This window comes from Clarias gariepinus, chromosome 22 (assembly GCF_024256425.1).
Source record: "Clarias gariepinus isolate MV-2021 ecotype Netherlands chromosome 22, CGAR_prim_01v2, whole genome shotgun sequence".
NCBI lineage: Eukaryota > Metazoa > Chordata > Actinopteri > Siluriformes > Clariidae > Clarias > Clarias gariepinus.
In genome coordinates this window covers 4,266,220-4,283,919 of record NC_071121.1, presented here as the reverse complement: position 1 = coordinate 4,283,919, position 17,700 = coordinate 4,266,220, and the positions used below count along the sequence as shown (strand labels likewise).

At 39.6% G+C, this 17,700-nt stretch overlaps 1 protein-coding gene across 2 annotated transcripts; it reads left to right on the top strand.

The window, feature by feature from the left end:
• The first annotated feature begins 4,344 nt into the window (after positions 1-4,344).
• zgc:101663 (alpha-1,3-mannosyl-glycoprotein 4-beta-N-acetylglucosaminyltransferase C) lies at positions 4,345-13,939 on the top strand. Of its 2 annotated transcripts, none has more exons than XM_053483123.1 (4): positions 4,345-4,424; positions 8,180-8,316; positions 10,249-10,369; positions 10,926-13,939. In XM_053483123.1, the coding sequence occupies exons 2-4, from the start codon at positions 8,191-8,193 to the stop codon at positions 12,071-12,073; spliced, it is 1,395 nt and encodes a 464-aa protein (XP_053339098.1). In that variant the 5' UTR covers positions 4,345-4,424; positions 8,180-8,190; the 3' UTR covers positions 12,074-13,939. The 2 variants fall into 2 exon arrangements, with proteins under 2 accessions (XP_053339098.1, XP_053339097.1); XM_053483122.1 differs by lacking the exon at positions 4,345-4,424 and adding an exon at positions 6,922-7,477.
• Positions 13,940-17,700: the final 3,761 nt, after the last annotated feature.

Genomic DNA, 17,700 nt, shown 5'->3' with positions numbered 1-17,700 from the left:
TATTTGAATTTGAGCCTCTCTGTGTTGGGATTTAGGGAGTGGAAGCTGACAACAACAGAGAAACAAATACACCATTCGCTAAAAAATCTGTCAGCTGCGTGTCGTACTATGCTTAAAACATGGAAGTTTAAAGCTTTTAAAATAGGGATACAGTGCCGTGCAAAAGTATTTAAACCCCTTGAACTTTACATTTTGTCGCGTTACAACAACAATCATAGATGTGTTTTATTGGTGAGAGACCAACTCAGAAGTGGCACATAACTTTAAAGAGGAGGGAAAATGATAAATGGTTTTCAACATTTTTTTTTTTTTTTTTACAAATAAGTATCTAAAAAGTGTTCACTGTGAGCTGAGTACAGCTTTTGGGGTATATCTCTAGGAGCTTTGCACATCTTTGCATATTGTTCTGCTGGAAGGTGAACCTGAAGTCTTTTGCAGACTCTAAGAGTTTTTCTTCTAAGATTGCCCTGTATTTAGCTTCATCCATCTCTCACCAGCTTTCCTGTCCCTGCTGAAAAAAGCCTCCCCACAACATGATGCTGCCACCACCATGTTTTACAGTGGGGATAGTGTGTTTGGGGTGATGTCCAGTGTTAGTTTTCCGCAACATACAGTGGAACCTCGTGTTGCGAGTAACCCGGTTTGCGAGCGTTTTGCAAGAAGAGCAAAATTCTTGAATAATTTTTGATTTGATAAACGAGTTAGTCTTAATATACGAGTACCAAATATCATCGAGTATGAAGTGGCACACATGCACTTCTTGTTTTGATCACGTGAGCACAACTGAGCCAATGATTTTTCTTTTTCTTGAGCTGCAGACTTGTGGGTAATCATCTCCCATGCTCGGTCTATGTGCGTGTGTGTCACTCATATCGTCAACATCTGTGTACATCTTTGTACAACATCTGCGCGTGTACTGTTTACTATAACACTGTGACCACGTGTGTGTGATCGTAAAGCATCTTTTACTTTGTGTTTGTATCTGTGAAAAGTGTAAAAACTGATGCCATTCACACACACACACACACACACACACACACACACCAGTTTTCACATTTTTTACAGACTTTCACACTCACACAAGTGTGTGGGGGAGAGTCTCTATTCGGTAAACTGGTGTTGTTGTTTTTTTTATAACCTAACAATGCTTTATCCCCGACCTGTCTGGTGTGTTCCTTGGGCTTGATGATGCTGTTTGTTAACCATTGTTCTCTAACAAACCTCTGAGTGCTTCACAGAACATCTGTATTTATACTGAGAATACATTACACACAGGTGGAATCTATTTACTTAATTAGGTGACTTCTGAAGGCAATTAGGTTCACTGGATTTTAGTCAGGGGTATCAGAGTAAAGGGGGCTGAATACCAAGTGTGCCACTGTGTTGGCCTGTCACATAAAATCCTAATAAAATATGTTTGTTGTTGTAACGTGACAAAATGTGGAAAAGTTCAAAGGGTATGAATTCCTTTGCAAGGCTCCGTATATAGTGTTTTTTCAAATGAAACATTTTGTTGAAGTCAACCTTGTGTTTCAAAGAAAAATCAAGCCAAAGTGAGTAAAAGTCAGACAATGCTGTTTATCATGTTTTGCAGTTAAAATGTTAAAATGTACATTTGTAGAAGCCAATGTAGAAGAATGGGTGCCAGCACCAGTATGCTTATCTTGATAAGACATGCAGATTTATTTTTTTTTTTTGTCCAAATACAATAAAAAATACATTTTTAAATAAAAATGATTTACCAAAAAGACAGGTGGCTTAGTGGTTGGCATTGTCGCCTTGCAGGGTCCGGGTTCGATTCTCGCCTCTGTGTGCATGGAGTTTGCATGTTCACCCTGTGCTTGGTGGGTTTCCTCCGCTTACTCCGGTTTCCTCCCACAGTCCAATGACATGCAGATTAGGCTAACTGGTGCTCGCAAATAGTCCCATAGTGGTTGAATGTGTGTGAGTATGTGTACAGTTTGGGATTGTTATGGAATGGGCATCGCATACCCCATCCTGTTCCCTAAGTCTAGTATTAATGATGGGTGAGTGTGTAAGTTAGCAGATGTTACACAGATTAACACTGGAAACTATTATGTCTAGACAATTGTTTAGGCGTAATTACAAACATTAACTAAAGGCAGAAACCTTGTATAGAGATAGAGGTCATACATGTTTCAGCTAGCATCATGTTCTCTTACAAAAATGTTTATCTTTGTGTAGTAGCCATTATCAAGCTTACAATAAAATAAAAGTCCTTTAGTTATAACTGACTTGGTAAATGTTAGTGTTTCGACATTGCTTACATATCCATGTGTGACTTATATTCTGATGTACTACTAGAAGTTTCAAACCCAGGCATCCCAGACTAAAGAACAATTTGTACCCTCAGCTATGTCACTAAGTCACTAAGTCACTAACAGCTGTTAGATGCAGAGACACACTGAACTGAACTGTGACCCTACCTCCCTATTCTCGTTATAGTATAACCTACACAAAGGGCTGTAACGAGTATCATAGTGCCTCCTGTGAAGCTGTATTTACTGTAAACACCATCCCGCCTGCAGCCCGAGAGACAACTGCTTGGCTTGTTAAGGTGTTTCGCTTGTTTATATCTGACTTACTGTCTATCGACTTTTGCTGCCCTTTTTGACCTCGATTTTTTTATTGCACCTCTGTAAGAACATCAATTTGTATGCTTTGTAAATATCGTCCTGTACATACTTGTAGTGGTAGGTAGGGAGTCGATGCCCTTTTTGTTCCCCTGGTTATGCCTGTCAGGGAGTCGGGTAAGATTTAATGTATTTTGGTTTGCCTTGTTGATAGGTTAAGTAGATTGGTGTGTCTCTGATTAGTGGGTTTTGTTTTATTATTTTGTTGGCTCCTGAATATAGTACCACGTTTGTAAATTGTACAGTGAAACCTCGGATTGCGAGTAACGTGCTTTGCGAGCGTTCCGCAAGACGAGCAAAGATTTTTAATAAATTTTGACTTGGAAAACAAACAAGTCTTGGTTTATGAGTACTGAGTATCATGTATCACGCATGCGCTACTAGTTTTGACGCCGAGCGTCACGTAATCACAACTGAGCCAACAGTTTTTTTCTCTCTTGCACTGTGGAATTGTGGGTAATCGTCTTCCCTGCTGGGTCTTGGTGCTCCTCTATTACTGGTATAATCAACATCCGCGCACGCGTGTATTGTTTACTGTGTGCGTAAAACATTTTTTATTTTGTGTCTGTATGCGTGTGTAATACTGTAGTCGTCCTGTGTGTGTGTTTGCACATTTAAAGCAAAAGAAAGTCTCATTAGAGAGGTTAAAGATCCATTTTCTCTCTCTATATGTCAGCCTGTACTTTTTTACAACACTGTATGAGGATTCTAATGTAGCTGTGTAACACAGGCACATAGTTAAGTAAAGTAAAACTAGGCTAGCAAGGTACATTACGTTCACCAGGTGGTAGCTGCTGTATGTTTAGGGATTACTTTCCTCCATCATAACTGGACCTAATTTCACTTGTTGCAAATAAAGTTCAGTTTAGAAACCAGGCGAGAGCTAGATATCGTAGTCCTTAAGTCTTAATGGATTGTATACAGCTTGCTTAAATGAATATATATTGTGGAGGTTATGGTGGTGCAGAACCCTAACTCTGATCATGACTCATTTTTCTTTTGATGTCAAGAAAACAAAGTTGCCTCACGACTTTTATCTCATATCCTGCCCACCCATTATACATTTTGTGAATTGATAAAAAATAAAAAGTTCTCAGTCACATTATTATTTTGAGAAATCAGCTTTCAGGTCACATGATCTTTCCAAACATTTGTCGGAAGCCGAGCTTGAGCAACAAATGAAAATAGTGTTGCTTAATTTAGGAGTGTTTGGGATTGTAACTATTACTGTATAAACAGCTTTCTGACTTTGCTGATAATAAAATAAAACAAATAAAAAAAACTTTTGTATGGGGTTTTTTTAAGCATTTGAAATAATATTTATTACAAATATGACCCCTAATAACCTGCTGTCCATCTAATAACACTCAACAGGCTTGATACGATCGAAAAAGGAAACAAACATGTCTCTGTTGTGTCTGTGTGTGTGTGTGTGTATAGAGTTTGTGTTTTGGTGAGCTCAAGTGACGTGCAAACACACGACTATTTTTGTAAAAATAAAAAAAGTTGTCTAACGTAATTGCCTTTTTTATGGATTGTGGTTCATTCTGGGTGCGTGTGTAAATCTACAACACTCTCAAATGTGTTGATTTTTTCTTTTTTTTTCTTTTGATGAGGAAGTGGAAGTGAGTGGGTGTGGAAAACGGTCCTTAGTCTCTGCCTTCGTGCAACCCAGACATTATCTTCAGCGAGCGTTACTAGCTTGACATGACACCTGTGTGTGCGAGTGTGTGTGTGTGAGTGTGTGTGCAGACTGAGATCATCGCTCAGGTGAGTGTGGCTTTGCCCTTAACCCCTGTAAGTAAGGATCTTAGGTGTGTGTATTGTGTTGTGTGTAAGATATTTAAAATAGGTTGATATGGAAAAAACACTACAATGAACTGACTTACATTCCTTTAAGTTATACCTGCATTAATGTTGCTTTTGTCAGTGAATAGTGGATTTAAAGGAATTAAAGGAAAGCGTTACCTCTGACAGATGTGAACTTTAATGTTGTAGTGTCACTAAAACCTGTTTGTACTTTTGTACTCATTAACAGTTTAGAACTAATACTTAACTTTTTTTTTTAGGGCTAAGATTTCGGCATGTGAAGATAACAGGGGTCTGAGGCTAATCTGATTTTACAGACGTCTGTCAATACGATTTATAGACATGCAATTCATTTAGTCTACACGCCGCTGTTAGAATAACGATGGCCTTTATGTTATTTCATTAGTAGATCAAATGGTTTGTACATTACTTCTTATTAATAAATTATGCCCTTGAAATCCATTACAGTCCATGCATTATGGCTTTAAAATTTAATGTGTGATTTAAGTTGTTCGTGGTAGAAAAGCTCCTCAATTACTGTATATTCCAGGCTGATCGGAATCACTTTACTTAGCCAAGTCGTACAGTATATGCTATTTTAAAAATGGAATATTATTTAAAAAGGCGTGCATGCTTACGCATCCAGGATATTATGAGACCTTTCTGCTGAAAACATTTCCCTTTTTAACTTTAACTTTGTAGAATTTTATATCCATTATGTGCGCTTTTATTTGCGTGAATGTGTCAATTATTAAATTATTAAAATGTCACTGTAAGGGCTGCTCTAGTTTATCTCTACATTATATAGTCACAATAAAAAAATCAAAAATATTGCATCTTGGATCTTGAATATCTGTGTTCAGGTTACATAGGGTTTAATAATATCTGTTACTTTTCCTGTCACTGACTCAACAGTTACAGTTAAGAATTTGCGTGAGGCTCCAAATACCTAAAGATTGCTTACGTTATTTGTTTCATTTTTTTTTTAATGACCAGCTTTACACTGTGTATGTACAGCCCCACCCAAACCAATCCAATCCAATGAATCCAATGAAGGCTGTAAAACATACAGTTTTTTATGTTGCACATATTTTATGTTGTTTTTTATGATAAGCTTCAATCATCAGTGTTGGGTTTAACGCATTACAAAGTAGCGCGTTGGAGTACTCGCTAGAGCACTAGTTTGACCTTTTATTCGAGAGGAAGTGAAAGGGCTTGACACTCACACATACACACACACACATACGCATAGATGAATGTACATTACATTACATACATTACATGATATAATGAGTAATCTAACTCGTTAGGTTCGCCATTTAAGTACTCAGTTATTTTGTTATTTTTTCAAAAATGTTATCCGTCATTCAGACAATTTATGTAATCTGTGAGCCAGAAAGCATTCATTCTCAATCCATTAGTGTGTGTGTGAAAGTTGTCCTACAAGCCCCGCCCCTGATAACCCCCCCTCTGTTATTCCTGCTCTTATACCCCTATCTCACCTGTGCGGTTTGACTATGCGCGGACAGGATGCGCGGAAAGATGGAAACCTAATCACAGCGCCAAAACTCGCGGTGATTCATGATGAGCGGTAGTTACAGCCACAGCGCGAAACCGCGTAGGTGAGATGGGGGTATTAGTAGTTAACAGATTATGGGCCAAACTTGGCTGAGTGATGATGGTAGAATAATTATAAAGGTCTCAACTAAAACAACATGCATGAGGAATCACAAAGGAGTTTTCATTTTCTGCAATGGAAAAGTACTCGAACTAGTTACTTTTATCGGAAAGTAATGTAACTGATTACTTTTTAAAAACAGTAATTTTGTAATGTAATTTGTTTTTTTTTTTAAAGTAACATCCCCCAACACTGATCATCATCATCATCATCATCGTCACTAACATGAGGTTGAGAGGCCTTGGGCAAATTAAAAGGCATTTCAAGACTTTAGGCGGGACAGAACTGATAATTCAAATGATTGCTCGGGTGTTGGAGGAGCCTGACACCTCCAGGTTTCCCGCCTCTGGGTTCGCCTTTGTGTACATGGAGTTTGCATGTTCTCCCCTGATATGCGGGGTCCGCCTTGTGTGCATGCTTGGTGGATTTCCTCCTGATACTCCAGTTTCCTTCCACAGTCCAAAGACATGCAGATTAGGCTAACTGATGTTCTTATATGGCCCGTAGTGTGTGAATGTTTGTGTGACTGTTGACTAGAGGTCCTATCACGGTTGTTAAATGGGAATAACTAAAATAGTAATCACTATTAGCCTCCACGGTCTCTGGTTGGACTACAGAGGTGCCTAAATGGATGGCTAGAATGACAGATATTATCCAAACAATCCTAGTCCGTAATAGTATATTTTGTAGTATATATAATATATATATATATATTTAAATAATGATAATATTATTGATTTCTGAATATTTTTTAACATAACCAATAATAAAATATATATTTTTTTATTATTGCACTTTCAAAAATAAATGAGCCTATAGGGAAAGAAAAAAACTTGTAAATCTGACTTTACAAAGGACAAACCCACAATTTCCATTCTCTTTATTTTCATGACAAATAACCTAAGGTCCATTGTACTGTGCAGCGGGCACTCAGCATGCTTTCAAATCGTTCGTGTCTCTGTGCGTGTGTGTGTGTGTGTGCATGTGCGTGTGTGTGTTTGAAACACAGAGAGCGAGAGAGCGAGAGACAGAGAGACAGAGAGAGATAAAAAAAGAGTCAAACCACAGCGAGCAGTGTACGAGACAACAGGAGAACTGAGAGAACACACGCGGAAATAAAAGCTCGCACCGTTACGGTATTCCCAAAACATGGGAAACAGGGAAAACAGGTTCTTTTATTGCATTAGTCTGGATGAAATATGAACGTAAACCAAACTGTAGCATACGTTTTGTTAGTGAGGAGTTTGACTTTTTATTCTAGAGGAAGTGAAAGGGCTTGACCACACACACACACACACGCGCATAGAGGGACAAGATACAGGAGCTTTCTACAGAGGTAAGAACCTGCACTTTGTACTTGAGGAAGCATCAAGCTGGGTCCTTCTTCTTCTTCTTTTTGTACATTATAGAAGGAAAAAAAATGAAATCCTGAGCACGTGTTATTGTCTGTTAGAGTTTTGCCTGTTCTACTGCTGTGCATCGCGGTTTCCTTTGAGATTTCCTGTCTCGTCCTAAAAAAAAACAACGCCCATTTTGCCTCTTGTGACCGTAGTTAGGGCTGTGGTGTCTGCCAGCCTGCCCCTAATGCTCGCCCCTGAGCGTGACCCTTAACCCTGTCCGCTCCAGTATCCCGACTGATGAATTTCCTCCGAACAAGCTGCGGAAAAAAATATTTCACCCCGCTGTGAGGACAGATAGAAAGCTTCTTCTTTGAATGAGTGTGCATGCCCTGACTTGGGCTGGCGTCTCATTCTCCTCCTCACACACATAACAATATCAGGAATCCAGCACAACCTGGGCAAGGACAAAGAAATTAACATTCAAGATTATTAGAAAGAATAACAGAAGACTTCCACGAAACAACATATCTATACGTGCCACAAGTCAATCTAGTTTAAAAAAATGTTGTCCTATAATACAACTTCATAGCGATGGTATACGGTTATAATCACATACTGTAAAGGGCATGTGTGACAAAAAGAAGTCGATGTGTGTGTGTGTGTGTGAGTAAGACATGCTTTTACTTTCAAATTTGCAGACTTCTCCAGGATGCGATGTCACGTGAAGACGCTTGTACAAACTCTCGTCTGTCTGCTCATCCTTACCTGCTTGTATGTCTCCATGAGGAGGACGCAAGGGACAGATCAAGAGACGGAGCAAGAGAGAAAACCAGTGGTAACACGAGCATACATGCACATATACAGTACTGCAATATTAATTTGCTGCAACAGTCGAAACAGTACTGTGCAAAAATCTTCATTCAAATAATTCAAATAAATGATGTAGAGTTAAACCGTGGATTGCGAGCATGATTCGTTCCGGAAGTGTGCTTGTATATCAAAACACTCGTATATCAAATTAAATTTTTCCCCGTTAGAAATAATTGGAACTCTGACGAATTGTTCCACAAGCCCAAAATATTCATATAAAAATAAGGAATACAAAATATAAAGTAAAAATAAAACAAATTAACCTGCACTTTACCTTTCAAAAGACAAGAGAAGATGGAGGAAGGGGGTTACTGTGTAGGACGACACACACACACACACACAGACATGGAATCACTGCTACAGACTTTTTAACTTTTTTTTTTCATGAGGGCTGTTGTTATGGTACAGTTACTAAAGAACAGTCACTACACTTGGACACAAAATGGAAAGAAATGCTTTACGTTTACACACACACACACACACACACTTGGTCACACTGTTATAGTAAACAGTACACAAGTACAGATGTTGACTATACGAGTGACGCACGTACACCGAGACCGAGCATGGAATCATTTTCCATTACCCACATGATTACCCCCAATCCAAGGGAAGAACCATCGGATCCGTTGTGATCGGGCGACGCTCGGCAGACACGGCGTTTATGTACTACAGTACTCATATATCAAGACCTCGCTCGTTTTTCATTTTAAAATCAAGTTGAAAAATTTTTTTTGCTCTTCCTGCGAAAACGCTCGCAGATCAAGTTACTTGATTATCTTTGTAGATCACTGTAAATTCAATGAAAGAAATGGGAATAAATGTTTTACTACAACAGAAATACAATTTAAAAATGGCTCAGCTCAGCAGCGACCTCATTTCCCCTCTCGTCTCTTCCGACAACTCAGCATTCAGCATCATCGGGATACAAATCACTAGCCCGATCATGTGTCCCTGTTTCTTACTAGTTTTTGCCTTAAGTTAGATGTTATCTTAAATGATTCATAGGTCACTGTGTGGCTAAACAAACAAAAACACATTCCTCTGAAAACCGGTCAGGTAGAGGGACTGTACTGGAAATGAGAGCCAAAATGAAGCCTGGAGAACTATTCCTCAAGATCACATTAAAAATACAATAAAGTCTGGCTCTTTGCACTTTTGCACAGTACGTCTTGTATGTCAAAATGTCTTGTGTGTGTGTGTGTGTGTGTGTGTGTCCGTTTGTTTCCATATGTGCAGCTTGTTCTCTCTCTCTCTCTTATCTTACTCGCTCAATGGTTAGATAAGTCGTTTATAAGTTTTCCCACGTGACGAAACTTTGATCCTAAGGTCAGGCATGTGACGTGCGCTTAGTCTGACCATAAATGGGGTTTTTCTCTTTCCTACACCAAAGACAGTGACTAATCCCACCCACTGAGCTTGAAGGACAGACAGCCTTACAAACAAAAACTTGTTTTGTTTTAAACAAGTATTATTATTATTATTACTAACCTCATAAAAATAAGGCGGCAAAACAGTTATTAGCCGTCATGAGAGATACGTGCCAAATCCACGGTGGTGAGAGCAGCAGGACTGTAAATGCACAAACCCTGGAATTATTACACACTTAATTGGTATTTTTATAACTGTAAGCTCTGCTTAAGTCTTTATTATTTTTTAACGTCAACTTTTATTTAGACTCCGGTCTTTTCTCCCCGCCCCTTTCTTGTTTAATTTTTTTTTCCATACGTTTCTGTTCTTTTGTCCATTTGTAAAGTCTTGTCGAGTTTTTAAGCTTGTGCTTCCTGTTTATTGCTTTCTACTTTTCCCCCTCGATTCGTTCCTTCTAAAAAAAACAAAAAACTAACCAAATTAGTGAGCATGGTATCATACTGAATTGATCTGTTGTGTGTTTTAGGATGCTGCCTGGCTTATCGGGAACTACAGCAGCGAAAAATGCTCTGAAGAGCCTCAGGAGAACATTCCGTGCCTCAAAGCTTCGGTTCGAGTGTTAGCAGGAGATGTTCAGCCTCAGCAAAGTGAGAGCAAACGATGGTTAATATAAGAGTAAAATGTACAACACTGCTTTAAACCAGGTTGAATGTGAATGACGAAATGAAACTACAGGGTATTCAAGTCGAAGCAGGAATTCAGTCATATATGTTGAAGAGACTTCTAGCGGCGGTAAAACATTTGAATATGCAAATTTTTTTAAAGAAGGTCATATTGTCCTGAAAATTTGATGAATGACTTGTTGGCAACTTGCAGAAGAGACACATCTGTCTGTGGGAACGGTGCACACAATCATTCGCCAACACCGTTTACACATTACAAAGTTATTTCTCCCGTATAGTCCGGACATTTTCACATGTTTGGAGTTCCTGGGAGGCCAACGTTTCAGACATGAATGAGGCAGTCTGATCATGGCGCTGGCGTACTGAGAGAACTTTTTATTTTGATGGTATCCAAGTACTTTGTGGAACATTAGCGTAGCAAAAGATTATATAGAGAAATAAAGCGGGTTTTTAACTCACATAACTGTGAGTGCTGTCCAGTTTCTTGATTATATAAAAATCTGACTTTGATGTTTTGTAGGGTACCTCACCGTGGGTCTTTCTTCTGTGAAGAGGAACAAGGAGAACTATCTTCTAAAAACCCTGCAATCCATCTTCAGTCAGTCATCAGAGGACGAGCTTTCTGAAATGGTGGTCGTGGTTCTTCTGGCTGACTTTGACCTAACCTGGGTTCACCAAACTCTAACCAGCATCATCAAGCTTTTTTCCAAACATCTGATCCAGGGTCAACTCCTGGTAATTCACGCCGACGAGGCGAACTACCCTCCACTGACGGGCCTGAAAAGGAACTTCAACGATCCTCCGGATCGCGTGACCTTCCGCTCCAAGCAGAATGTAGACTATGCCTTCTTGGTGGACTTCAGTGCCAAGCTTTCTAAGTACTACCTCATGCTGGAGGATGACGTGAGCTGCTCTAAAGGATTCTTGACCAGCATTCAAGGTCACATTAGATCAAAAGGAACTTCTCCGTGGGTGACGCTCGAGTTCTCCAAACTGGGATATATTGGGAAACTGTACTACTCGAAAGACCTCCCTCGTCTGGCTCACTTCCTCTATTTGTTTTACCAGGAAATGCCTTGTGACTTTCTTCTTTCACACTTTCGCACTTTGCTCATGCAGGACAAAGTCATCCGCTTTCGACCGTCCCTCTTCCAGCACATGGGGACGTTTTCATCGTTTCAGGGAAAGCATAATAAGCTGAAAGATGATGACTTCCAAGACAATCCGGCAGATAACCCTCCAGCCACTGTCTACAGTGATATTGAAGTTTTTCAAAACCACAATCCAGTCGAAGCCTACAGTCAAGGGGCGAGCTATTTCTGGGGCAAAACCCCAATAAACGCAGGGAACTTCTTTCTCGTGGTTTTCGAGCAGCCAGTCGTCCTTTCACATATCGTGATTGAGACGGGGAACGATGGGAAGGACATTCTTCAGGCTGGAGAAGTCGAGGTCGGGGAATCTGTGGTGCGAACCTCGAGTGGAGCGGAGTGCACAGAGCGTCACAATTTAGGAGTCCTAAACATGGGATCTTTTGAGCTTCAAAACATCGAGCAGACTCTGAACAGGCCGGTGTTGTGTTTAAAAATCCGAGTGACTGAAAGTCAGACAAATTGGGTGATCATTAGGAAAATCCAGGTTTGGTTAAAGAAGGAAGGACAATCGGGATAATGCAGGGAGAATTCATTATTTAATATGTTATTTATCAGGGAAATAAAATTTTACAGTGAGTGGGCATTTAGGATCCATGAACAAACTGTGTCATGGTTGTATGAATTGTTTTTTCCTCCAGAGTATCATTAGTATCTAATGAAAGTAGATTTAACTGTTATGAAAAGAAACGAGGAATCTTTGGCATAGACTTGGGCTGGTGTTGGAGAAGGGTAAGGGGGCAGCGTTTAAAAAGGTGAAACGCTGAGACATTTAGGAATTTAATGGGGCAAAAACTAGCTGTGACTCCTATCAGATCACATTCTTGGTGATGGGAATAAAATCTGTAAATGTTTGACATGCACGCAGTGTAATGGTGATAACACGAGTTTTATATGAATGTGCATTTACAGCAGGCTGCGAAGGAGAATGAAAAGAAATGTCGTAGACGTTAAAATAACAGTATGTTATGAAGTTATGGTAAGACGGGAACAAAGGGTGCATTTAAAAAAAGGATATAGAAATATACTTTATATAATATAGAGTGTGTTTATACAAGAGGGAACGTGAAATCTGATCCTGTTTTGAACACGTACGACAGTCAAAATGTATTCGGTATGGGTAAAGGTTTAGATAAAACGTCACTAGAGTGGTTAAAGTGAGTCATGCTTAATATACAGTATCTAGTCATACTTCTATATCTAAGTGAGGTGCAATTAGAATGGGAGGGGAAGTGTAAATCTTTGATAATCCGTTCAATAGGTAAAAAATTAGCCCTGATTGTTTTTCTTGTAAAAGATTAAATATAATCTTTTTACACATCTTGTGAGATCAGCGTCCAGAACCGCAAACAGTGAATTTAACTCCTTAATCAGAATGATTGTAAAGGGATTGAAGAATTATTATCAATGAACATAGCTGGAACATTCTAGCCAGTAAGAACTTTACAAAGAACCAAACAAAATTGTGTTGTTATTAGAATTTGGACATTTTGTCTTTTGGTCAAGTTCCCAGTTACATATATATATATATATATATATATATATATATATATATATATATATATACATATTGCGGCGTTTGGGGTTTGGGGGTTGGTAGATTAACCCAAATATCCAAGAAACATCAGTCTTTAGTTGTTGCTTAAAGATTGCCGGGCCAGAACTGAAAACTAGTCCACATGCACGTCCTCCTCGATTTTCCGAGAGACGGTGGTACTAGTTTAAATGATCTTTACTGTCTACGCTCATGGATATTTATTTAAAAAAGGTTTACATGTAAAAACAAATGAATTGACAAAAAAATATATGTTTTTAATAAAAATGACCAGTACAGTCGGAAATCATCGCAACTAGAAACAAAGCTGATGGCATTCCGAAGATACACACTTCAAAGATCTTACAACATCCTTATTATTATTATTATTATTATTATTATTATTATATGGTGGTAATCCAGTTTTTTTTTTTACTTTCGAGGGAAGTGATCGAGCATATTTCTCTTTAACCACTTAAACTGAACTGGAACAGAGGTGAGTCCAGGGAAGAGAGTTTGTGTTTTTTGTTACTTTGACAGGTGGAATGTGGAGGAGGAAGGAGAGCAGTACTTGTCCCGTACTCTCACCACTTAGTGCTGTTTATATCACACGAGTTTACATAAGTCAATGCCTTAGCCTACTGGACAGTATCTACTGTAAGTAGGTCTCTTAGGTTTTAAGCAGACCTCTAGGGATGTATTTTTTAAACATTTATTTTTGGAAATAAAATTTTCATTTAGAGCCTATAATGACCATGTGATGTCTTTTTTTGTTTGTTTGTTTGTTTGTTTAATAAACACTGTGTTACTGTACTTCCTAGCCTTCCTAACTATTCACCATAAAGTGATTCATTTAAAAAACAACATGTGCCTCTTTCGATTCATCGATGTAGACAAACCTGCACCATAATGTGGAATTCAGTGCACACAGAGGGCAAAAACAAAAGCCTTTCTTTCGCCTATTGTGTATTTCTGAATAGCGCTTAAACGACTGTGACGTACTGTAGGTGTGTATTTTTCCATTCTAAGCTGTTTTACCCAAAAGGCATGCCAGGATGATATAACCTAAATTTTACCAGTCAAACATATTTCATTGTTTTGCACTTCCTTCCACTCTTAGACATAAAGGGAACTAAAGTGAGTGTACCCTTCCTAGTCTCTAGGGTGCTGACCTTGTCTCTAGCGCACCTTTAACACAAAACCGAAAAACATGTATTGACCCTGCTATCATTTCACGACCTTGACTCTAAAAACTAATTCATTGACCTTTAAATCATTTTTCCAATGTAACTTTCGGTATAACACACGCTTCCAGATGAGAGTTGCATATTAAAGGTGCGAAAGTGTTAATATGATTAACATGGCCACGCTCTAGGGAAATGTTTGCAGCTTTGTCCCGAATGTCATACACGATCAGTTTCCGTAATTGGTGTACAGTTACAAACAGTTACCATAAGTCTCTAGAGGGTCTGGATTATACCGTATGACCTGGGAGCTTCAGTAACGCTAATGAGCGAGTCAGCAGCGTGGGCGTCCATGGTAACACACGATAATGATAGTGCACAGCAGATGTTTTCTTCCGAAGGTGCCAGCTTGTAAACTCATACACACACGCACAATATACCTGCTTCTCTCTTGTGGAAAGACCTGACCACATTTGTTTTGCGTTGCTATGGAGATATGAGTGACGAAGTCCATAGAGCTCATGGGTTATTTTTTGAGGAATAATTCTTGGTTCATCCATTTGGGAAAAGTTCGAACCCTACAGCAATGATTGTGCATGTGCGTGTGTGTGTGTGTGTTTTAAGTTTTTGGAAAACTTTAACTGTAGAGCCTTTGAGAAACCCTTGAGGAATCCATTTGCTATGGGAGTGCTGCTGTAGACACAGGGCTTGCTAAAGTAATTAAAACAATGATTGTATTGCAAATAGATTTTTTTTTAGTTTTAGAAACGTAGCTTAGAAACGTTGACATGCACTGGTGCGCAGTCATGTTGGAACTGGCGTGGGGTTGTTTTTCAGTCATTAGGCTCGGCCCCTTACTTCAGTTCCAGTGAAAGGAACTCTTAATGCTCCAGCATGCCTTGTGGGAACAGTTTGGGGACGGCCCCTTCTTGTTCCAACATGACTCCAACACAAAGCGAGGTCGAGAAAGAAATGGATAAGCGAGTTTGGTGCGGAAAAGAACTTGACTGGCCTGCACAGAGTCCTGACCTCAACGCAATAGAACACTTTTGGGATAAATTAGAGCGGAGACTGCGAGCCGGGCCTTCTTGTCCACCATCGGTGATCGGTATCTCAAATGCGCTTTTAGGTTAAATATTCCCATAAACACACTCCTAATCCTTGTGGAAAGCCTTCCCAGTAGAGTTGAAGCTGTTATAGCTGCAAATGGGGGCGGTTTGAAGTTGCCCAGAATACCATTTCCAGACTAAGGACAAGATGCAGAATGTCTGGTTCCACTGATGATCACACTACTGTAGGTCTGAAAGGCCTAGTGTGACAACGCCAAGACAAGACAGATTGATTCGATGGCATTATTTTAGAAATTGTACAGGAAATTCTGCCACTTCTGCCCCAGTATTCCAGGGTTAAACACCACAAGTGGCTGGGCTACTCAACCACGTCAGCTCTCGGTCATTGGCAGCATTCCTAATACGTGCAATGTTTCTTTTTTCCAGGAGTAAATCAGAAGTGATTCCATGTTGTTCCATGCATTTCCTCTTTTAGTGCATCGATTTAATCTGAGGCCATTGCGATTTAAAGAGCCATTGCCACACATTTTACCCGCATTTTGAATGTGCACCTACAAATTCATGACGGGTGCCATTATATTTGCAAAGCCGATCACCATATTGAACTTCGAGAGCTTAATCCAAAAATTACTGGTTAACTATAACAATCGAGATGGCACCCAGGGTTGACGTTTTTCCCCCTAAACGCTCCTACAGTATGGAAGTATGTGAAAAATTAGTAGAATAAAAGAAAAGTTGAAAGATTTGTCTCAGATGGAAAAACTGATCAGCTCCAGTCAAGGGGGGAGAGTTTTATTAGAGTTTGCAATATTTCTTTTTGTTCGTATATAATATAACTAGAATAAAGACCTTGCAGAGGACTGATAGCCGAGTGCTGAGCAGAGGAGAGCGAAAGCAGTGTGTGTGTGTGCCTGAAAAATAAAGGCGTATATTAAATGACTTGTGCATGTTGTTCTAAGCTTGTGTCTTGTTTCCTCGTTCCCTGCATACAGAGAGAGACAGAGAGAGAGAGAGACGTACAAAGAAAAGCGTGTGTTCAGCAAAACTAAAACGACTCAACACGGCTTTGTGCCACACCTTGTAAATTGCATCTGTTTCAAGTTTCTCTTTGACTCGTGCACATGTGTGCATGTGTGTGTTTTAAAATGCACTTTTTCCTAGATTGAGAATCCGTTCCAGCCATAAGGGAGGGCATTTCCTCAGAGCAGTCTTTTTGAAGTGGTCACTATATACAGCTTTGAAAAAAATAAAAAATAAAAAATGAGACTGCCACGCTCCTGCTACATCTCTCCCAAATGCCAAACAAATATTTTATTTAGAAAGGGTTCTTCAAAGAAAATGACAAATAACGAAAAAGATGCGGTGTTTGCAGGTCATTACATGAAACAAGTTCGTATTCATTGTTAAACAAAATGGCTTAATGTTTTAACTAAAGGACTTTCAGAAGTCTGCATTGGGTGGAATATTCCTGAGTTGCAAACCCAGCGTTCACGTGTCTTCCAGTCTTTTACGTTGCCTTATAGGGTTACTTTTTGCCACTCTTGGCACAACTGTTTAAGCAGCTCAGCTCTGTGTGATGGTGTCTGACTAATCATCTTCCTCCAGATCACATTTCTTCTTATCAATCAGGTTCATATCATGGCCATGACAGGGTGTTGATCCTACACCCATGCTTGATTGACCTGACTGAGTGTCATGGAGCAGAATAACCTTGTACGTGGCTTGCTTCATGCGTCCTTCACAAAGACAAATCTGCCTGAACATCACCAATCCTCTTCCACATTTCACAGTTGGTAGAAGACCAGGTCTCCATCATGGAACTCATCAGAGACGATGACCTTCCTCGAGTTCTCTATGCTCCAATTCCTGTGGTCTTTTGCAAACCTTCGCAGACTTTGCAAAACTTCACCTCTAGGCGCCTGAAACGTCCTCACCGTGCACCTCAGTTTGAAGGACATCTGATGTCATCCTACGAATGTTGAGTGATTTTTGAATAAGTTTGTGGTTGTCACGGTGAGTACCGATTTGGTTTTGCCCTCTGCCAGTTTGTCTCTTTGTTGTCCCCAGTGTCTCCTGCTTGACCTTGTTCTTGACCTTGTACTGTGTATCCCGGGAGCCAGGGCGTCGAACATAGCGGGTAATTTCAGGGCTTTAGACCAGCATAGGTTCACAATTATGGAACACGATACCTGTAGAAATATATATTCATTTCTCTGATGTTTGTTTTGTTTTGATGTAAAAGCCTAACCAGGGACGGTGGCTGCAAATTAGCCTTGTGCTCTATGTCCCCATGCCCCAAGCATTGGTTGGCTGTGCGTAGCAATGCTTAGTGTGCGGTCCCTAATTAAATAGACTATTA